Below are 24,306 nucleotides of genomic sequence, written 5' to 3' on the forward strand. Positions count from 1 at the left end.
ACTGATTTCTTTTCAAATTGTTTTAGAAAAATTTATGTAAATTTTATATTTAAGACATTTTGAATAAGAAGATGCATTATAAAAAAGTTTGAAATAAGATTAAATATAGAATATTCAGTGTAAAATACTTTTATTCTATACTATTTTTCTACCAAAATATACTCGAATGATGTTTTTATAAAACTTCCATATTAGTCTGTAATTTTTATAAAAGAAAATAAAGTTGATTATATAGGCAAATGTTTTGAGAATAAATATTTCAATAATAATAAGTCCAATTATTTTATGATTAATTCTAATTTTAAGATTCGAGATTCAAGAAGTTTCTAAACGAAATATTTAACCAGCAATTTATTCTATCTGTTAAAATATTGCTTTTATCGATTCTAATAATAATTTATATTTACAAACAAAATAATAAATAATACTAAATAAATCAATATTGCCCAAAAAATATAATTGCTGCAATTTGAATAAATAATAGAATAAAAAACCTTAATAATTGATATAATTTATTGATTCCTACAAAATATAACTATTTAATATTCGTAATTCTAAAAAAAATACATCTTTTTAGCTACTTTTTTAATTAAGGGTAACCTGTAATAATACAAAATATTTATCTATTAAAGTAGTTAGTTGGTCTGCTTTACTACTTCATAATTGATAGCCTTTAACTGTTTTAATTGAACACGCAAGCTAGAGTATTAAAAATATAGCAAAATAAATCTGAAAAAAAAAAAAACATAACAATAAATAGTGAGAAAGTAGCTAAGAATAAATTTTTTAGACTATTTCAGTGAGAAAAACAAATAAAATACACTGGGAGATCAAAATTTAATTAGATTTTTATGAATAATATTTTGATTGATAAAGGAAACACATTTACAATGAATTTAGTTCAAAAATGTATAGATAGGTTACCTAAATGGGATGATGTTACTCGTAACATGCCATTTATCATCACAGGTTCAGTAGGAATAGCATTTATTTTGATGAGCAGGTAAGAAAGGAAAAAGCAACTTTAAAGGGAGCGCAAGATGCTTGAATAAAAGCTTAAAAAAGACACAAAGGCTACTGAAAAGAAAAATGATTAAGGAGCAAAACAAGTAGAGGAAGAAGAAGAAAAAAAAAATGATTAAACAGAAAACAACAATAATTAAAATAATTTGCAATTAAATCATCAATTCCAAACAGAGAAAACTGAGGAGAAGACTCCCCAATCGCTCAATAACAACTTGAGATTTTAAAAAAAGATTAACAAAAAAACCTTGGAAAACGATTCAGGTTCAGGTGATGAGAATGACTCAGATGAATTTTAAAAGAAGCTCCAACAACACTAAGCTCATTAAGGTAGTAACCACGCATACATTAACAGCAGCGAGTATGATTTCTTCAATAGCCATAGACACAGCTAAGGTGAAGATGATGAAGAAGAGAGATTTGATAAGGTGAACCCAAATGAACAAATCTCTGAAATAAACTCTGTTCATTAAAAATCCACTATCCCAAAAGAAAAAAGACAAAAACGTGCTCCTATAAAAATCAACAGAAACTTTGCCACAGACACTGAAAATAACGAAAAATTACAAAAGTTGAAATCTATTGTACAAAAGGAAAAGAAGATTGAAGACAAAGTTTTCTTTTAAATGTTTTTGAACATCGTCGGCACTGAAGCTGAACAAGATGACGATGATTGATTGAATTGTTTATTTGAAAAGCTAATAGCACTATTTTATTTATTCCTACAAAAATTGCCAATATATCAAAATCCATTACTAATAATCATTCCAACGAGCAACTAAACACAAGCTCTATAACTAAAATACTCACAAGCTTTAACACCTAACGCTTTAATGATCTTAATATCTTACTCTATCTTAATACTCCAAGCAATAGTGAAACAAAAATATTAAAAATTTGTTTACTTTAGTAAAGTAAAAACAGACAAAAACGCAGTTGGTTACATGCTAATTATAAAAATTTTAAAGCGGAAGTGCGAAAAGAATAATTTAAAATATTTTTTTATAATATAATATAAAATATACATAAGTAAATTCATAAAATACCATTTATTACTTTTTATATAGAAAACTAATCAATATGATGAGTCTTATAAATAAATAAGAAAAAAATAAGTCAAATCAAATCAAATCAAATAAATTTGAAAACAAATAAAACTCTACATTAAAAAAATCTGAATTAACCCAAATCAATCAACCAAATATTTATTTTCTTTTATTGAAATGATTATAGAATTTTAACCTAAATATTCCCAAATATTAATAAAAGTGATTGTTTTTGTTGGTAAATTAGTTTTGCTCTTCTTATCCCCAAAAACTAATAAACTAACAACTTATTTTTTTATATATTAGGGATTAATTAAGTCCAAATTTAAACAAACAAACTAAGAAACAATCAATAAATCAATTAATAAATTTGTAGGTGAAGCAACATGAAATAAAATAGTAAAATTTAACAATAATTGATACATTTATTCAAAAATATTTTAGATGTAATGGTCCTAATTTGTATATTACCAAAAAAGTTTTCTATATTGTTTATTTATTCTTATTTTAACAATTTTAACTCATAGTTTCTTTTTATATTACTAAAATATAATGCATGGTATCTCTTTTTAAATTTAAAGATAATTCATATCTTTTTTTTCGTTTTTAATTCTTAATAATTTTTATTTACAAATCTATCTAATTAATTAATTGCTGAGTGTATCTTTTGACAAATATATATTTATTCTATGTTTTCAGTCTTCTCATTATTTTTTAGAGCCAATTAATTTTAATTTTTTTACTTTAACTGATAAAAATTAATAAAACATTAACTTTTAAATTAAAAACTCTCCATCAAAAATAAATAAGAAACTTTATTCGCTAAAATAAATTATTAAAACAAAAAATAGAAAAAAAGTAAAATTTTAATAAATCTTTCTTTGTTATTAATTTTAATTTTATATTTTTTTAAATACAAAAAATACAATTTTAAGTCTAATTTTTTTGTATTTTTTTTTAACAATTAATTCAATTTATTTTTTTAATCAAATTTGTTTTTTTTAAAAAAAATATTTTTTGAGTTATTTAACAATTTACTTGTACATAAAAAATTAAATTTAATATTTACAATGATATGATCATAAAATAGAATAATAAATCAAGAAAAAAAATATTTCTAATCAACCTTTTAATTACTATTGAAGAAATGGATTTTTCAATTTGCTAATTATTTTTACAGAATCGTCTAAGAATAATTAAAGACAGGATTTGATTATAAATTTTATGATTAGAAATCTTGATAGTTGATATCTTTTCAATTAATTTTTAAATTAATAAATACAAACAAAATAATTTATAAAATTTTTCAAAAACATTTAAACTTTAAAAAAAGTAATTCGTAAATAGCAACAATGTTAAAAGGAATCTTCGAAGCTCTTGCAGGCAACTTAGTTATAATTTGGGTTATGTTTATTTTATGCCCAGTTTATCTTGTTTTAGGAAATTTAATCGCAAATTTCTATAAAAATATCTGGTTAATGGTAACTAGTAGATAGTCATGGGTTTATAAAAATTTAGGAGATCTTTCATGGCTCTTCCCCTTCACTGTAATAATTATAGTTTAAGAAACTAAATTCTATATATGACTATTTTTTTTATTTAAATATAGTAAAGTAGCTAACAAATTAGATTAACTGATACTCTCTTAATTTCAGTTTTATGTGGTATTTTATCTCTTCTGATTGTAGTTGCTATGGTTTATAATAATATGCAAGAAAAAAACCAAAAAAGACTTGAAAAAGAAATCAAAGAAGAAATGGATAAAAAGAAAAATTGAAAACTTTAATATTATTTGTCAATATAAAATTTTTAATTTGTATTTTCATTAAAAGTATTCCTTTAAAGATAATCTTTTAAAATCATCAAAAATGAATTATTTTTGACACTAATGAACTAGATAAAAAATATCTAATCTTCTCATCCTATCAAACTTAAATAAATTAAAAAAAAAATACTTATTACTATAATTCAATTATTTATTTACTTTTATAATATATTAATATTGCAATATAATTTATTTAAAATTATTAGTATTATTTAAAAAGCTCAATCAAAAATAATTCATATTACTAATTTAAAATTGGCGATGAGTATATTTTGCAGCAGAAAAATTCTATTTATTTTAATTTTTAAAATCTACTTTCATTAATATAATCAGATATTTTAACTACTATTCCTATCAAATAAATTCTAATTTCATAAATTATTTTTTTAAAATAATCAAAGATAAATATTTTAATTTAAGAAATTAATTATAACTTAAATTGAATTTTATTTTTACTTTAAAAATAATTAAAGTCTAAAAGAAATAAAGAAAATTAAAAACAAAAGAAAGTCTTAAAAATTATTTTAGACATTCTTAAATGTGTAAAATGGAATCTTTTATTTTTAATTTAAGCATTACTGTAATATAAAAAAGTAAAACATACACAAAATATTTGTAAAATTAAATTAAAAAATGGGATAATGAATTATAATAATATTTTTAATTATTGTAAATCCTTTACTAATATTATATAAACAATGTAAAATATGATTAAATAAAGATTATTGATGTTATAATATATATTGAATAATAATTTTCATTTTAATTTACTAATATAATTCATAAAGTATGGATTATCAATAATAATATCAGGCTCGAATAAAGTGATAATCTTTTTATTTTTATAAAGTTAGTCACTCACTATTTTGAAAAAGTTCCTCCATCCAAATACGTAGATTATTAAAACAAGGAAAATCTATGTGGAAACAAGAATGTATTAAGTAGTCCACATATCATTTATTTTATCATACCCGTTATTTAAAAATATCTATTATGTAAAATCAACTATGAAGCACATGTAATCATAGAAGGTTTCAAATTCTTTCACATCAAAATTATGCTCCCACTCAATAAATTGGATTTTTCTCATAATTGTATCATTTATACTAGAAATTTAATATAAATCATTCATTTAATTTAAAAAGTATTAGCTAGCCACCTAGAAGCCTTTAGTTAATATTCCACCTCTAATTTCTTAACATTATTGGTAGTTAAAAGTTATTTAGTTTTGTAGGGAAAACAGATTAGGATATTAATTTATTACTTCGCAAAGATTATTTTAATATATTTCAGTTATTATTGATAAATATGACTTATTACTATTGTTGGATTGTGATTAAATTGTATTTGCAATTTTCTACAATTTTATAAAATTGTTTTAGCTTTCTTAAAAGATTTTTACGAGATTTTACTCGAAAAATTAAGGATTATAAAGGTATGAATTTTGACTCTCTACAAGCTTAGAATAAGTGTTTCCGTAACTGAATGCTACAGTTTTTGTTAGTGAATCTTTCATAGCAAATAAAGCATCTAATTTTAATTAAAAAATTAAATATTTATTTATTTAATAATTTAAAACACATTTTATTAAAATGTCATACTTGCAGTTAAATATGAGTATTCATAAAAAAATAATTGTAAAAAAGATAATTAAAATTTTTTTAGATTATTAATCTTTTATGTAAATAATTTAAAAAGCTTTAATAAAAACTTAAAATTATCATAAATTTTATCGGTTTTGAATTTGTAAAAAAATATTTAGAAAAAATAAAAATGAAAATGATAGCATAAATTTATTTAATAAAGAAAAATTTTAAAAATGTTAAATAAATTATTACCTAACCCCAAAAAGATAGTAATACACTCTTGTTTGAAAGATTGAACTAGAATTGAATTAAGGATAGGTTGAATGCTTATTATTGCAAATACAGCAAAACCATAAAGTGGGAGAAGAAGATTCATTTTATTTATGCTAGATGTTTAAGATATCAATTTTTTCTTAGAATTAAAATCTAGTGCTTGGAAAACTAATGCTTTTTTGGTGTCAATATTTTCTATTTCAGCAGAGATACAATTTTTTTTAATTTAATTATTTAAATAAAATTGTTTATATTTTTAATTTTTAGATTAAACAAATTGCTAATTTGGATTATTTGAATTTAATAGCTATAAACTTTCTTTACAAGAGCTCTTCATTTTATCGATACTTTATTTTTGTAGAGTAGAGAATAGCTTTAGAATAACTTCACGTTCTTTTTGAATGAGTATATAAATTGGCAGAGTAAACAGAACTTATATGAAAGTTAAAGCTATAATGACTATCATGACAGTATATACATCCACTGAGATAGAACTGTTAGAGATTTATTATTCTAAAAACTATAAATTATTTTACATGAGTTCATAATTTTCAGTGATCATTAATTATTCTTCTAATGAATGGTATACATTTAAAAAATAATAATACATGTTAGCCATATAGTTTTGCATAAAAACTAGTTCTGAATCTCCTTAGCGAAATAACTCAACAACAGAAGTGCTAGGAAGATCTTATTTAGGAATGTAATAAGAATTTCTTCTGTATGTAATATCCAAAAAATACCATCCTATAGTATAATCACTTATTATTTAATCGTGGTAGATGTATTAACCGTAGTGTTATAACTGAAGCATTTTTTGTTAGATTTCTGGTTAATAGTTTATCCAAGAAGCGCTTAGCTAAGGTAAAATCTTTGAGTTTTGTATGAGTAAAAGATTGATATACATCCAAATTTGGTTGCATGTAGATGAAATTGATGCTGGCCAAGAAACAAAATGTAAATCAAACTGAATACTTATAAGTCCATCTACCATCTCGACAAACTAAAAGAAACTAAGTCCTATAATAAGAACGAGAGTAAATAATCCAAAAAGACTTAGAAAAAAGAGAGATTTATTTAGCTTTTTATTTGCTAATTTATTGTAAACTGTTTTAATTTAGATCTGATGGCCAGTTTTACCAGAATTTTAAGAACTCTTTTCATTCTCCTCTTTATTCCTATTTATATCAGCTTTATTTACTTTATTAATGTCATTATTATGAATATAAAACAATGAACTACTTTCATTATTCTAAGACTTGTTTACTATCAATTATGATTAAATTGAATAACCACGATTAAATTATTTTTGAATATTTTTAGTGTTGTTGTCTTGGATTTCTTAAATTGAATTATTTTAATACTGATTCTGATAATGCTTCATTTAATCAAAAGACTACTCTATTTCAATGAAGCTTTCTATTGGTTTAGATAAACTCGATTGTATATTTAATTCATCATGTTCTCTATATACAGAATTAGCATATAGTTAATTTAAAATAGAATCTAAATAACTCTTATTAAATTATTATTATTAAACTTAAAGATAATCTTAGAAAGTATGTGCAGTAGTTAAACTATTTTTATTCATTTTAGGAGTCAGCAGGGAAGACCTTTAAGAGTTGATTTTTAAATAGTTTGAATCAGCTATTTCTGTAATTGTTTTCTAGTTGTTTTTTGAGTGGCTAGTTATTTGGTTATTTTCTTCAGTTTCATTTGTTGTTGGATGCATTATCTAATTAAATGTATGATGATGCATTTACCTTTATCTAGGAGTGATCATTAAATCTATAACTTTAATAAAATAAATTAAAATAAATATTTTATTTTTAATATTAAAATATTTCAATAAAAAGTTATTTGTTTGTAGTAAATATATTTATTTAGCTTAAATAATTAAAATTAAATTTTTAATGATTTCTAATTTTATTTATTTTCATTAAATAATAGATTAGATTTAATTATTATTTACTTTTAGCTTATTTAATCAAAATAATAACTTTATTTTATATTCCAAAGTATAAAAAATATTATTTTAAGAAAAGCTTTAATAATTGATATTTTTAAATACATTTTCTAGATAAAACTCTTAGTTTTTCTAAAAAATTAAATGAAATTCAAAGAATTCAAAATAAAATAATTTTTAAAAAGTGTTTACTGTTGATTGAGGATACTTCGTTGTCAGGAGAATATTAAGAGTTCTACTTGCTGGCTTTTGCTTGATTATCTTTAAAACAATCCTGAGAGATAAATTAATTTGTTTTGAGTAACTAGCTTAAATAATCAAATGCTGTGAAAATTTCTTAGTCAGAGGAAACATTATATATTGAAACAATTTCTATTATTGTTAAGTCAGAGCTTTTAATTTATTTCAAGCTGTGCATCTTAATGTTTATCTTAAATACCTAAAATTGGTTAAGATAAAATTACGATTTACTGAAAGATTCAGTTAAATTTTTATAGCTATAAATTCTATTTTTTTAAAAATATTCTTGGGTTGGTAGGATTGCATAGCTTTAGATTTCTTTATTATCATTTGGTTGAACAGGCTTTTTTTTGAAATCAAGGCTACTGAGTATTGGTAAAAATGAAGGAGTCTCCATTTATTAGAGCTGTTCTTAGTTTATTAAGTTATTTAAATATTGATTATAGAAATTTTTTGACACAAATCTAATTTTCTAAGTCTTGTTATCATTAATAATAAAATAGCTGGAGTTATTTAATGGAGTAAATTATGCAAATACAACTATTTACTGTAATTACTAAATATATTCTATACTAAATTATATTTTCATAGGAATGCAAAAACCTTAGCTTGTTTACGCAATAACAAAATTAAGTCTTTGCTTATTTGTTATTTATTCTCTTTATTAGTAGGCTTGGTCTGAAGAAAATTATACCAAGTATTAACTGATTAATGCTTAATGCTCTTTTTAGAATTCATGTGGAATAAAATCATAAATATCTGTTCCTTGTGGTGATTTTATCTCAAACAAATCAGAAAACTGCTATGATGCTTTGACTATCATATTTATATCATCTTTTTCTAAAGATATTAAAGCTGTAGCTTAATTTAAATATTATTAAAATTTATAGTTTGAAGAGGATTAAATATGATTCATTTGATTGTCATGATCAAATTTTAAGTCAAAGCCAATGCTTTTCTATAGCAAAGGAATTATTTCTGCTAATAAATGATTACATCTCCATTTTTTTTATATCTCTTATTTATAAATTTACAGCTGTTGCTTACTTTTTAAAAGTTAAAGAGCCAAAAATTAAAATTAATCCAATTAAATGTAATCTTTGTCTATTAAATTTAATACTTCTAATTTGTCTATTAAGAATTTCTCATAGTATTTCTTTAAACGATCTATTTTATCTTCTACAAGTAAAAAGCTGAATGATTAGTTTGTTTGCTTATTTAATTAAAACTCCTATTTTTTTTTTAAGATATTTTAGTTCAAAAACTCTAAATACATCTTGCTTTTTAAACTTAATGATTTCTACATTTGTTATAGCAAATGGACTTAGTAGAGACAATTAGTCTTTGATAAGCTTACATTCATCAAAAAATTAATGTAAACAAATTTAAGTTCTAGCAATTAATCTGAAAATTTTGAATCATTAATCTTTTCATTTTAAGCCTCTGCACATTATTAAATGAGTAACTAGTTGATATAGTTCAAAACAAATATTTTACGTTTATCATCGCTGATAACGTTATCCCAAACATCTTAAGCAGTTTCAGTCTTTAGTATTAAAATAAAATTTTTTATGAAAAATTAAGAATTCGAAGTTTAAATTTACTTAAATATAACAAAAGCAGTCTGGATAATTTAAACAAATTTGATTGTGATTTAATATGATATCATCGATTACTTATGAAGATTAATTTTGAGCATAATCTATGTAATTAATTTTCTTCAAATTTTAAATCAAGGAGTAAATTAAAAAATAGATGCTATTTTTAGTTCTTTTTTGTTAATAATGCGAATATCTCTTAATTAGGCTAAAGCTTGAAAACTCATAGAAATATACTATTTTTAGTATCAAGGGAAAAACTACAACAGACAAAAAAATTAAAGAAATATCATTATTAACAATTCTTACAAAAATCAAAGTAAGAGAAAATCCTAAAAGAATAGAATACCCAATCAAATCTATTAATCTTATATTTCTCTTGATGAACGCATTTCCTTAAAACACCACCATTAAATTATAAACAGAAAAAAAGAAAAAAAATATATCTTGATAAGCAAATATGCTTTTAGTATTGTTAATGATCAAGAAAATCATTGTTATCTGACTAAGTTCTTCAAAATACTTTGTTGGAAACTTCAAAAGAGAGTCATCTTCGCTTTCCATCAGCTAAAAATCGAAATTTAATAAGAAAGCTCCTGATTCTATTTTTTAAAAAATATAAAAAATTGATTTGATGATAACCAAAAAAAACAATAAAAAAAACTGGAGTTTTAATGATAATCTCAAAGATAAAAAAATCCTAAATTTGAAAATAAAAGTAGTAGATATAACAAAGTGTTAAATGAGATGAATTATTTAAATGGATAAAATCTAAAACAATAAAAAATGATTAAATAATTTTAAAATTTACATATGATTAGTACTAGTATCATATTTAAAATAGCAGGAGCTAAATTCGATTATAGAGATAAACTTACAAATAAAGATGGAGCAAAGAAAATATATTTGTAGGATCTCAAAATACAGCTAAGCAGTTTAACCAAAACTAATTAGTCATTTTATACATTAATAGCATATGAAACCAATCTGAACAAGAATAGCACTACTATCAAACAGTTGATTGTTAAAACAAGCCATAAAATATACTCATTTGTTTAATTTTAAATTGTAAAAGAGTCAGTCTTTTATTTGGAATGAAATTAAGCAGAATCCAACGAAAAAAGTTTGCATCTCATTTCATAGTTAAATAAAATGTATAATGCTTATATTTTATATAAAATGACTAATATTCCTGCAAATGTTGAATTGAACTTGGAGATTTTATAATCGAATAGCAATTGCTTAATAAAGTATTATCTAAAATTTTCCATTTTCTTTTTTCTTAAACTGAGTATTATGAAGATATAATTTTAATAATTTAAAAAAATAATAAACAAATTATGTAATCTTTGTCTTTTTAAATCATTAAAAAGTTTAAATATCTCCAGATTATTTTTGCTACTTTAAATTAAACTGTAAATTTTTTATTTGTTTACTTATTTTCCACAAAACTAACTATTAATTAGTATTAGAAAAAACATCTTCAATTTATGTAATTTTTTCAGCAAATACGAAGGATCATTTTATAATTAGCCTAGAAAAAAATTAACAATATATTAAAATGAATCTTTCAGAAATTTACAAATTTGTTTTAAATTTAAAAATATTAAAAAATAAAGTGGAGAAAGTTATGAAAATAAAATGTTTTGTGACTAATTTTAATATTTATTCCATATTTATATTATTTTTATAAATATTTCGCAATATCAAAAAATTAAAAATAAATTTCCCTAAATTTGATTGAGATAATTTTAGAGATATTTTTGTTAAAAAATAATTTTTGATATAATAATTATCAAGTACATTTATATTTTTATTTTATAAATAAGAAATATAAAAATTCTATTGATTGATTCATTCTAAATATAAAAAGTAAACATATTTTTTCATTTATATAAAATCTGATTTATCAACCAAAATCTTTTACTTTTAAAAATATTAGATAAATAATTTAATAATTAATTATTTTTTTATATTTTCTTTTAATTAAATTAAAAATTAAAGTAATGCAGTAATTTTCTATGACATTTAAGACAGATTTAATTTCTGTTTTAAAGTTCTTCCTTGTGATTTAGTTTCCCAGTTTCCTTGAGGTTTATTCCATTCTTATAAATTAAATTTTTATAACTACTATTCCACTTTTATTTCTAAAATTGTTTCTTCAATAGTCTCTAAGCTTTCCATCTTTTTATGAGCCATTTAACTTCATGCGGTAACATTCAATTTTTTTAATAATTATTGTTTATTTATATATGATTTAAGAGAGTATGAAATCTTATATTATTTTCATTTTTATTTTAAAAATTGTAAAATGCCAAATAATAAAAAATTTATAATAAATCATATTATAAAAGAATATCCTTCACATTCTAATTTAAAATAATTAATAGTTTCTAAATTAACTCAAAAACAATTTACATTTCAAAAAATAAAACTTTAGTTAAATATAACTAAACTAATTTTACATAAGTTGTATTTTTTCTAAAAGAGTTTGTATAATAATAGTATTTAATATATTAACAGCAATAAATAAAATACAAAATAGCTTTAAAATTTAAGATTAGCTTTAAAATTTAAGATTGGCTTTTAAATTATAAAACTAATAAAGTGCTAATAGTTATTATACTTCAGAAGTGTTCATAAATCATAGGATACAGATAATTTTTAACATGCTCTCTAGAGTTGTAAATATATTAGAGTAGTTTTTCTTCTGTACTAAAAAATGTAACTACTGGCTTTTAGTTGTAGAAAATATTTCTAAAATCTGTATGTTCTTACTATGATAAATCCTAATTTAAAATTAAAATCAATAGTTCTACTTGTAAGTTGATTAAAATAGCACAAAGCTCGTCAAATAATTATTAATTTTTGATTTAAAGTTACTAGTCAGTGATAAAAATAAGATATGTGTAAAATTCTTTAACTCTTTATTATTATTATTAATCATTTTTTTCATTATATTTCTTTTCAGAAATATAATAAGATATTTTTTCATCAGTATTAAGTATAAACTACTTTATGGCTGCTTAAATACCTTAATGAAATAAAAACTCACCAGAAATAAGACATGGATTTTAACTGATTTATATTTAATTTGATTGACTTTCTAAAAGAGGACTTTATTCATAAATGATAGAAGTATTAACTTATGATTACATCATTTTTTACTTTTATTCATAATTTTGATTATCTTATTTCTAAGGATTTTGGTTAATTGCATTGTTTTATTATTATTTTGATTAATTTATTTAAGACAATTAATCTGTTTTTTGATATTCTTTCTATTAATTTTTATTGGATACAATTTAAAAATAGGTCTATTGGTTATTTTAAATAAATTTATTGACTTACTCTTAATTATTATTATTACTATTATTTAAGGTTTTACAAATATTTTCTTCATTCAGCAGTTTATTTTGAGTAAAGCTTTTCTTTAAAATTGTAGGAGACTAAATACTATCCATAACTTCAATAATATTATTGTTTTCATAGCTCTTTAGCATACTATTCCCTTAGTTAATATTATCGATACATTCTGAATTTAATCCAGAAAAACTTTCTCCTAAATTATTTGGTTTTGCAAACTTGGAAACTTGAAAATTTTGGCTGTCTAACATACAATTCTATTATGATTTAAATTTATTTTTGTTAACAATATTATCACTTGAATCAAAATTATTAAACTCATTTTTATTATTTGAATTTAGTTAGCTAAGTTGTGGGCTTGAATCTACAAATTTATTTTCTGAGACGAAATTATGAGAAATTATTTATTCATAACTGCCTATTTTAAAGAATTCTTCCTAATTTTCGGTCTTGTGATTTTTTAAATTATTTCTTTATGGACTAAAAGTGTATTTCCTTATTAGAGAGTCTGGATTCAGTAATGAATCATCTTGATTAAACTAAGATAATAAGAAGTTTAATTATTGATTTTAATTATTTGTAATATGTTATGCTCTAGTTTTAAGTCTTTGCTAAAGCTTTTGTGCAAATGAAGGTTTTTTATTTTATTAAGTTTTATTATCACTGAATTTTATTTCTTCAAATTATATGTTAAAGGAATCTTTTAAGTTTTTTTATTCATTTTAAATTGGTCTACTAAATGAAGATCGATTTTATTCTGATTTTTAGATTTTTTTTTAAAGAGTATCTTAAAAAATACTCTTAGTTAGTTAAATACGGTTTTAAAAGAAAACATTTTAACTTTGTTAAAGTTATTGAACTTCATTCTAATTGTATTTAAATATTCCATATTTCTCTAAACTTTTAAAGTCTTTATTAAGTAACTTTTCGAAGAATATTTTGATGAAAATATTTTCAAATATTTCTAAATTTGAATTTAAAGTTTTTAAATTGATAAATTGCACTAGCTGCTAATAGTTATGATCTTCAAAACAATAGTTTAGCAAACCGATTTGATCTCTTTCTTTAAATAAAATATCTTTGATTAAATCACTTTAAACAGTATAAGATCTAAATAGAGAATATTTGCTAAAGCAAGCTTAAATAGTGCATACTTTAAAATAACTATCAGGGAAAATTTAATATTTATTAGCTATTTCTTATAGTTCTGGATTATTAATATTTTATTATTTGAATAGTTTACATAGCATATTAAATGCCTGTCTTTTAAGATGAGGTAAATAAAGTACACATTTTTCTAGCATATTCGTTAAAATAGTCCCAGCATTTTTGTAATTTTTTAGAGTAATTTAATGTTGAGCTTATTCAAGAGCATAGTACTAAAAGAAAATATCGGAACTGAATTCATAGCGACATAGCTTGAATTAATCAATTACTTTTTTTACTTAAAAGTAGCATTTTTAATTTGAAAAATTTTCAATTCGAGTGCTTTTTCTTTGTTTAATTTTATAGTTTTGTTTCTTAATTGATTGCTTACTTTGACTTACAGTTTTAGTTCTGGAACGATCAATGCAACTCGAAGCAGATAATTGTTATTGATTCGATTATGTTAGCTTATCAAATAAGTCCTTTAAGGCATATTTTAAATGTGCATTTTTATAATTTCTATAACTGTCAGGTAAATATTTTTGAAGTTACTATCTATTTTTATCATTATTCTAAATTGGGGATTCTAAAAAACTAAAAATGTTATTTTAATACTCATATATACAAAAATGTTTCTAAAAATTATTATCCTTCTGCTCTTTAGATTTATCATCTTCACTTTTTAGATCATTCTTTTTAAATTTTATCAGGTAAAAATTGACAAATTAATCTAAGATTTGAATAGAATCTGACAGAGAGTTATTCAACTTATTTGTTAGAAGTTATAAATAACACTCATACATGAATCTCTTATTAGAATCTGGCAAATATAACTTGCTTATACTTATTAATTCATGAACTTGTTCAATTAATACTTCTTAATGATATGTCTCTTTGCTTTATACAGCAAATGAATTAAGTGCTTTTATTAAATTGAGTTTTCTATTGTACAAATTCCAAAAATGGTCATTTTTTTCTAAATATTGATAATTATTATCTTTTGATTCTTTATTATTTAGGTGCCTTTCAAACTTAAATTGGTATAGTGCTTATTCTTGATCACCATTCTGCTTATATATATTTACAAAATCTTTGATGTTTTTTACTATCTGAACTCCATTTATCTCATGGTCGTAAAGTCCTAACTCATATTTTGCAAACACAACTGATTTCTAGAAATTTTCTATTGATTCTTAATATCTACCACATTTATAGTGAATCACACCTATGTTATTATAGCAAACTCCTAGCGCTCGGTTATTTCTAAATTTATCAAAGTGTTAAATTTGAATATTCAAGTTGATAAGAGAAGTGCTTTCATTATCTTTGTACAAGTTTTATGTAGTAAAAGCCAGCACCTTAAAAAGATTTTGAAAACTGTCAAACAATTGCTAAGTATCACTTGAAAAGCATTGCTCCTTTTAACTTTATTCCTACTACTGTGAATCATAGTTATTCAAATCTTCGAAAATCCACATATCTTTGTTTATATCTTCTATGGTTGGTAAATACTAAACCAAATTATCTTTAACTTACTTTTTTTAATCATTGTCTTGAGAAATCATTTAATTTAAAATCTTTGTTAAATGAATAACAGGATTTAAAAATGAAGTCCCAAACTACAATGAGTATTTTCCATGTATTATTAAAACTAGAATAGTTATTCCTAAACTGATATAAGAAAATAGTACATTGTAATATAATATTTATTGCTAAATGCTATTTGAATATTATTCCATTTTTTCTTTTGAAAGAATGTCTAAAAATAGAAAAGCATTTTTAACCTAAAACTTCGGAGCGGGATTAACTTTTCTTTAATATTCATATTTTGGTACTTTATCAATGAAGGTGACTATATTTTTAATCACTAAACACTCAGTCCCGTTTCTGTTGTATTCGAACAGATATTAATCAGAAAAAGTAAATCCAAATAAATCTGCAAAGCTTGTGTTTTTTATGATAAAGTCATTATTTTATGTGATATTGTTTAAAAAGTATTTTGCTTAGTTTTAATCTTATAAGTATTATGTTTCTATGTCTTTTATAGTTACAACCTAAGTTCTTTTCAAATTTTATTCAGAATCATAAACCACAGTGAGGTAAGAAGGATTCAAAACAAATTGTAGCTTTGAATTATTACCAAAATTTTCGAAATATTTTGGAATTAAAGTGAGATCTAATGTCAAACAAAGAATAGAATATTTAGTATATTCTGAATTAGGGTCATCTGACTCATATTTTAGTCTTCTTTTACAAAAAGGTTGTAATATAAGAGGAGTTACATCTGTATATAATATGGAAGGGTTAAAAACCATTGTTGAATAATTTCCCATAGTTGGGCTGTAATAATATCTGCATCTAACATCCATTAGATACTATCCAATATAAGGGCAACCTTTAGGAGGAACATACCCTTTGTAAGTAACATTAACACTAACAGTGTAGATTAATCCATCATAATCAAATCCATAATAAAAGTCTTTGAATTTCATCCATCTTCCATTTTCGTTTTTATTATCTAGCTAAATAGATTTCCATATTGATTCAATGCGTATTGTTTCATCTAACTCTTTTAACTATTTTTAATCTAATTCTGTTAAGAAAGATTAACTAACTTAATGCCTTTTTTAAATTAAATAAATTCATCAAGAAAAACCAATAATAAATAAGTAAAAATCAGAGGAAAGAATGATTATTAAGCAATAATTTTACCAAGTAGAAGTCATGACTGAGTTTTTTTTAAACATATTTAATACAATAGGGTTTTCAGTTTAATTATAAGTCCTATCTATATTGTGAATAGCTGGTATGTACTTACTATTTTTTATTATTTTGCCCTGTATAACATTCCCAAAAAATTCATTTACTAAGTTCATCTACCAATCAATTTTTTGAGTTTGCGAGCTTAGCTGATATACTATTGCAGAATTTAGGAGTTTGGAACTTGTGATCTAATCTTAGAATAAATTATTTGAGAAGTCTTTAACTATTTAGAAGCAGACATCTTAAAAGTAAATTAGTATTAAATAAGTAGAGACTACTAATATAAGAGTTGGAAAGAGAGTGATTACTAATATAACTGATTGCGTTTTATGATTCTACAAAAATTTGCCTATAAAGTTTAGACCTTAGCCAGATTCTTTGTTTTGGTTTTTAGAAAAATTGTATTTCATTTATGGTTGATTTCTTGATATTACTTTTTGTTGATTTTGATTATCAAATTGTTTTTCTACTAACCAAATATAAATCAAAAGAGTAATTAAGAGTTTTCCTTCTTAACATAATAATTAATTTATCTATTATTTAGCATTTATTATCGTAAAACTAAAAATTAGTTTAATTTTGATATTTACCATGAGTTTATTTCCATATTGGTCATTTCTAATTAACATAAATTATATTTTATATTTTAAATTGCGATAATTAGTTTTACATTAAGAATAAAGATTATTTGTAAAAAAATTGCATTCATTTTTTTTTTTGCGAAAATTTCTGTTTAGTTTTAGTAAAAATTGAAAATCAGTTTTTATTTTTAAAAAACAATCTTTATTCAGATGAATTTTTAATAAAATGTGTATTTTTGATGGATTTTGATAAATTATAAAACTTTATTTTCCTTTTATAATAAATAGAAAATTATCAGATATACGAATTATCTTTTAGCGGATCAATATTAATTGAATTATTATGAATTCCTAAAATATAAATTAAATAAAAAAAAGATAAATTAAAGAGTTCAAAAATTATTTTATTTAAATTTACTTTTTAATTAGAGTTTAAAATTACTTTTATTCAATAAAAATTATTATTAATAAAAACAAATATGAAATTTTTACTTTTCTTTTTAAAAAATACTTATTTATTTTAGAAAGAACTTTATTATTTTCCTTTTTAAATATTTTTCATTTTATCAAATTATTTTCAAAACATAAAAAGATATTTTTATATTTAAAAAGCACTATTAATATTTTAATAACAAGATTAAAATTTTAATAATATCTACATAATAAGAAGTAACTTCTAGAATTTTATTTACATTATATTTAAACAATAAGTATTTTTTAAGATAAATTTTTTATTATTATTTAATTTAATAGTTATTTATTATAATATTTTTTGTTTTTTTAATCAAAAATTTTTTGATAAGTATATTTTTTAAATTAATAAACTTTGTCAATTTATTATAATTTTTATTTTTCACATTTAAATTTGATAGAAGATTAATAATGGTTGATATAAAATAAAATTTATCATCATAAAAATTTAAATTTATTTATTTTTTGCATGATTTAAACGCATTTTAGCATTCTTTTACACATTTTGCTAATATTTTATAATTTATTTTATTAAGTACTGTATCTTTTTTTTTAACTATTATTGTCAATTTTTATATTTAAGTATAAAAAATATTTATTACTATAAAATTAATTAAAATACTTAAAAATATGAAATATGAAGAAACAATGAAAAAATACAATAGTTTTTAAATTAACTTAAAAACAATTTACATTTCAAAAAATAAAACTTTAGTTAAATATAACTAAACTAATTTTACATAAGTTGTATTTTTTCTAAAAGAGTTTGTATAATAATAGTATTTAAAAAATAAAGAGCAATAAATAAAATACAAAATAGCTTTAAAAATTAAGATTAGCTTATAAATTATTAAACTAATAAAGTGCTAATAGTATTTAATTTCTTCAGAAATGTTCATAAATCATAGGTAACAGATAATTTTTAACATGCTCTCTAGAGTTGTAAATATATTAGAGTAGTTTTTCTTCTGTACTAAAAAATGTAATTACTGGCTTTTAGTTGTAGAAAATATTTCTAAAATCAGTATGCTCTTACTACGATAAATCCTAATTTAAAATTAAAATCAATAGTTCTACTTATAAGTTGGTTAAAATAGTACAAAGCTCATCAAATAATTATTAATTTTTGATTTAAAGTTACTAGTCAGTAATAAAAATAAGATATGTGTAAAATTCTTTAACTCTTTATTATTATTATTAATCATTTTTTTCATTATATTTCTTTTCAGAAATATAATAAGATATTTTTTCATCAGTATTAAGTATAAACTACTTTATGGCTGCTTAAATACCTTAATGAAATAAAAACTCACCAGAAATAAGACATGGATTTTAACTGATTTATATTTAATTTGATTGACTTTATAATAGAGGACTTTATTCATAAATGATAGAAGTATTAACTTATGATTACATCATTTTTTACTTTTATTCATAATTTTGATTATCTTATTTCTAAGGATTTTGATTAATTGCATTGTTTTATTATTAATTTAATTAATTTATTTAAGACAATTAATCTGTTTTTTGATATTCTTTCTATTAATTTTTATTGGATACAACTTAACAATAGGTCTATTGGTTACTTTAAATAAATTTATTGACTTACTCCTAATTATTATTATTATTATTTAAGGTTTAACAATAATTTTCTTCATTCAGAAGTTTATTTTTGGTAAATCTTTTCTTTAAAATTGTAGGAGACTAAATACTATCCATAACTTCAATAATATTATTGTTTTCATAACTCTTTAGCATACTATTCCCTTAACTAATATTATCAATGTATTATGAATTTAATCCAGAAAAACTTTCTCCTAAATTATTTGGTTTTGCAAACTTAGAAACTTGAAAATTTTGGCTGTCTAACATGTAATTCTATTATGACTTAAATTTGTTTTTGTTAACAATATTATCACTTGAATCAAAATTATTAAATTCATTTTTATTGTTTGAATTTAGTTAGCTTAATTTTGGGCTTGAATCTACAAATTTATTTTCTGAGACGAAATTATGAGAAATTATTTATTCAGAACTTCCTACTTTAATGAATTCTTCCTAATTTTCAGTATTGTGATTTTTTAAATTATTTCTTTATGTACTAAAAGTGTATTTTCTTATTAAAGAGTTTGGATTCAGGAGTGAATCATCTTGATTAAACTAAGTTAACTATAAGTTTAATTATTGATTTTAATTATTTGTAATATGTTATATATTAGCTTTAAGTCTTAGCTGAAGCTTTTGTGCAAATGTAGGTTTTTTATTTTATTAGGCTACATTATCACTTAATTTTATTTCTTCAAATTAATTGTTAAAGGAATCTTTTAAATTTTTTTATTCATTTTAAATTGGTCTACTAAATGAAGATCGATTTTATTCTTATTTTTATATTTTCTTACAGTTTTATAAGAAAGCTTTTTAACTTTGTTAAAGTTATTGAATTTCATTCTAATTTTATTTAAATATTCCATATTTCTCTAAACTTTTAAAGTCTTTATTAAGTAACTTTTCGAAGAATATTTTGATGAAAATATTTTCAAATATTTCTAATTTAGAATTTAAAGTTTTTAAATTAATAAATTGCGCTAGCTGCTAGTAGTTATGATCTTCAAAACAATAGTTTAGCAAACCGATTTGATCTCTTTCTTTAAATAAAATATCTTTGATTAAATCATTTTAAACAGTATAAGATCTAAATAGAGAATATTTGCTAAAGCAAGCTTAAATAGTGCATACTTTAAAATAACTATCAGTGAAAATTTGATATTTATTAGCTATTTCTTATAGCTCTGGATTATTAATATTTTATTATTTGAATAGTTTACATAGCATATTAAATGCCTGTCTTTTAAGATGAGGTGAGTAAAGTACACATTTTTCTAGCATATTTGTTAAAATAATCCCTGCATTTTTGTAATTTTTTAAAGTAATTTGATGTTAAGCTTATTCAATGGCGTAGTACTAAAAGAAAATATCTGAGCTGAATTCATAGCGACATAGCTTGAATTAATCAATTACTTTTTTTACTTAAAAGTAGCATTTTTGATTTGAAAAATTTTCAATTCGAGTGCTTTTTCTTTGTTTAATTTTATAGTTTTGTTTCTTAATTGATTGCTTACTTTGACTTGCAGTTTTAGCTCTAGAACGATCAATCCAACTCGAAGCAGATAATTGTTATTGATTCGATTATGTTAGCTTATCAAATAAGTCCTTTATGGCATATTTTAAATGTGCATTTTTATAATTTCTATAACTGTCAGGTAAATATTTTTGAAGTTGCTATCTATTTTTATTATTATTCTAAATTGGGGATTCTAAAAAACTAAAAATGTTATTTTAATACCCATATGTACAAAAATGTTTCTAAAATTTGTTATCCTTCTGCTCTTTAGATTTATCTGTTTCATTTTTTAGTTCGTTCTTTTTAAATTTTATCAGGTAAAAATTGACAAATTAATCTAAGATTTGAATAGAATCTGACAGAGAGTTATTCAACTTATTTGTTAGAAGTTATAAATAACACTCATACATAAATCTCTTATTAGAATCTGGCAAATATAACTTGCTTATACTTATTAATTCATGAACTTGTTCAATTAATACTTCTTAATGATATGTCTCTTTGCTTTATACAGCAAGTGAATAAAGTGCTTTTATTAAATTGAGTTTTCTATTGTACAAATTCCAAAAATGGTCATTTTTTTCTAAATATTGATAATTATTATCTTTTTATTCTTTATTATTTAGGTGCCTTTCAAACTTAAATTGGTATAGAGCTTATTATTGATCACCATTCTCCTTATATATATTTGCAAAATCTTTGATGTTTTTTACTATCTGAACTCCATTTATCTCATGGTCATAAAATCCTAACTCGTATTTTGCAAACACAACTGATTTCTAGAAATTTTCTATTGATTCTTAATATCTACCACATTTATAGTGAATAACACCTATGTTATTATAGCAAACTCCTAGCGCTCGGTTATTTCTAAATTTATCAAAGTGTTAAATTTGAATATTCAAGTTGATAAGAGACATGCTTTCATTATCTTTGTACAGGTTTTACGTAGTAAAAGCCAGCATCTTAAAAAGATTTTGAAAACTGTTAAATAATTCCTAGGTATCACTTGAAAAACATTGCTCCTTTTAACTTTGTTCCTACTACTGTGAATCATAGTTATTCAAATCTTCGAAAATCCACATATCTTTGTTTATGTCTTCTATGGTCGGTAAATACTAAACCAAATTATCTTTAACTTACTTTTTTTAATCATTTTCTTGAGAAATCATTTAGTTTAAAATCTTTGTTAAATGAATAACAGGATTTAAAAACGAAGTCCCAAACTACAAAGAGTATTTTCCATGTATTATTAAAACGAGTATAGTAATTCCTAAACTGATATAAGAAAATAGTACATTGTAATATAATATTTATTGCTAAATGCTATTTGAATATTATTCCATTTTTTCTTTTGAAAGAATGTCTAAAAATAGAAAAGCATTTTTAACCTAAAACTTCGGAGCTGGATTAACTTTTCTTTAATACTCATATTTTGGCAATTTATCAATAAATGTTACAATATTTTTAATCACTAAACACTCAGTCCCGTTTCTGTTGTATTCAAACAGATATTAATTTGATAAAGTAAATCCAAATAAATCTGCAAAGCTTGTATTTTTTATGATAAAGTCATTATTTTATGTGATATTGTTTAAAAAGTATATTGCTTAGTTTTAATCTTATAAGTATTATGTTTCTATGTCTTTTATAGTTACAACTTAAGTCCTTTACAAATTTTATTCAGAATTGTAAACCACAGTGAGGTAAGAAGGATTCAAAACAAATTAAAGCTTTGAATTATTACCAAAATGTTCAAAATATTTTGGAATTAAAGTGAGATCTAATGTCAAACAAAAAACAGAATATTTAGTATATTCTGAATTAGGGTCATTTGACTCATATTTTAGTCTCCTTTTACAAAAAGGTTGTAATAAAAGAGGAGTTACATCTGTAAAAAATACGGAAGGGTTAAAAATCATCGTTGAATAATTTTCCATAGTTGGGTTGTAATAATATCTGCATCTAACATCCATGAGATACTATCCAATATAAGGGCAACCTTTAGGAGGAACGTACCCTTTGTAAGTAACATTAGCACTCACAGCGTAGATTAATCCATCATAATCAAATCCATAATAAAAGTCTTTGAATTTCATCCATCTTCCATTTTCGTTTTTATTAACTAGCTAAATAGATTTCTTTATAGATTCAATGAGTATTGCTTCATGTAACCTTTATAACTATGTTTGATCTAATTCTGTTAAGAAAGATTAACTAACTAAATGCCTTTTTTAAATTAAATAAACTGATAAAAAAAACAACTAATAAGTAAAGAAAATAGTAAAAATTAGAGGAAAGCATTATTTAAAAAAATAATTTTACCAAGCAGAAGTCAAAATAGAGTTTTTTTTAAACATTTATAACACAATCTGGTTTTCTTTTTAATTGTAAATCCTATCTAAATTAAGAATAGCTGGTATGTACTTACTATTTTTTATTACTTTGCCCTGTATAACATTCCCGAAAAATTCATTGACTAAGTTCATCTACCAATCAATTTTTTAAGTTTACGAGCTTAGCTAATATACTATTGCAGAATTTAGGAGTTTGGAACTTGTGATCTAATCTTAGAATAAATTATTTGAGAAGTCTTTAACTATTTAGAAGCAGACATCTTAAAAGTAAATTAATATTAAATAAGTAGAGATTACTAACACAAGAGTTGGAAAGAGAGTGATTACTAATATAACTGACTGAGTTTTATGATTCTACAAAAATCTGCTTATAAAGTTTAGACCTTAGCCAGATTCTTTGTTTTTGTTTTTAGAATAATTGTATTTCATATATGATAGATTTCTATTCCTTTATGTGCGTATTGATTTTCAAACTGTTTGTTTTTCTACTAACCAAATATAAATCGAAAGAGTAAAATTTTCCTTCTTATGAAAATTTTATAATTAATTTATCTGTTATTTCACATTTATTTATGAAATTTACCACCAGTTTATTTTCAAATTAACATAATATAAATTAAATTTTGTATAATAAATATTTATATGTCGTATTATATTAAGACAAAGGATTAATTGTATAAAAAATTGCTTTCATTTTTTTTTGAGAAAATCTCATTTTAATTTTTGTAAAAATTGTTAATAAAAAAAATAATTATGTAATTTTTACTTATCCTTTTTAAAAAACAATTATTTTAATTCTTATTAAATATTTTTCATATTATCAAATTATTTTAGAAAGATAAAAAAGATATTTTTTATTTAAAATTTATTATAAATATTTTGATAGCAAGAGAATTTACAATCGGGGCGTTTATGGATCAGTAGGTAGAAAAAAAAATATTCTA

General features: G+C 21.8%; 4 protein-coding genes across 4 annotated transcripts; 2 read left to right on the top strand and 2 right to left on the bottom strand. All coding sequences in view use genetic code 6, as the record gives it.

Annotated features, from left to right (window-relative positions):
* Nucleotides 1–851: 851 nt before the first annotated feature.
* Nucleotides 852–1,700, top strand: TTHERM_00082160 (hypothetical protein; the record flags this gene model as incomplete). Its single annotated transcript, XM_001012561.3, has 1 exon — nucleotides 852–1,700. One exon carries the CDS (start codon nucleotides 852–854, stop codon nucleotides 1,698–1,700), a length of 849 nt encoding a protein of 282 aa, XP_001012561.2.
* A 1,721-nt stretch (nucleotides 1,701–3,421) lies between these two features.
* Nucleotides 3,422–3,846, top strand: TTHERM_00082150 (transmembrane protein, putative; the record flags this gene model as incomplete). Its single annotated transcript, XM_001012560.1, has 2 exons — nucleotides 3,422–3,616; nucleotides 3,679–3,846. 2 exons carry the CDS (start codon nucleotides 3,422–3,424, stop codon nucleotides 3,844–3,846), a joined length of 363 nt encoding a protein of 120 aa, XP_001012560.1.
* An 805-nt stretch (nucleotides 3,847–4,651) lies between these two features.
* TTHERM_000082160 (tetratricopeptide repeat protein) lies at nucleotides 4,652–17,242 on the bottom strand (the record flags this gene model as incomplete). Its single annotated transcript, XM_012796805.1, has 10 exons — nucleotides 4,652–5,424; nucleotides 5,733–7,547; nucleotides 7,912–9,505; nucleotides 9,795–10,124; nucleotides 10,382–10,798; nucleotides 10,994–11,091; nucleotides 11,584–11,662; nucleotides 12,227–15,688; nucleotides 15,854–16,691; nucleotides 16,782–17,242. The coding sequence occupies 10 exons, from the start codon at nucleotides 17,240–17,242 to the stop codon at nucleotides 4,652–4,654; spliced, it is 9,867 nt and encodes a 3,288-aa protein (XP_012652259.1).
* Nucleotides 17,243–19,299: 2,057 nt separating this feature from the next.
* On the bottom strand, nucleotides 19,300–23,791 carry TTHERM_00354570 (tetratricopeptide repeat protein; the record flags this gene model as incomplete). Its single annotated transcript, XM_001010356.2, has 3 exons — nucleotides 19,300–19,423; nucleotides 19,494–23,234; nucleotides 23,331–23,791. The coding sequence occupies 3 exons, from the start codon at nucleotides 23,789–23,791 to the stop codon at nucleotides 19,300–19,302; spliced, it is 4,326 nt and encodes a 1,441-aa protein (XP_001010356.2).
* Nucleotides 23,792–24,306: the final 515 nt, after the last annotated feature.

Source organism: Tetrahymena thermophila, assembly GCF_000189635.1.
Source record: "Tetrahymena thermophila SB210 genomic scaffold scf_8254697, whole genome shotgun sequence".
In the NCBI taxonomy this organism is placed as follows: Eukaryota; Ciliophora; class Oligohymenophorea; order Hymenostomatida; family Tetrahymenidae; genus Tetrahymena; species Tetrahymena thermophila.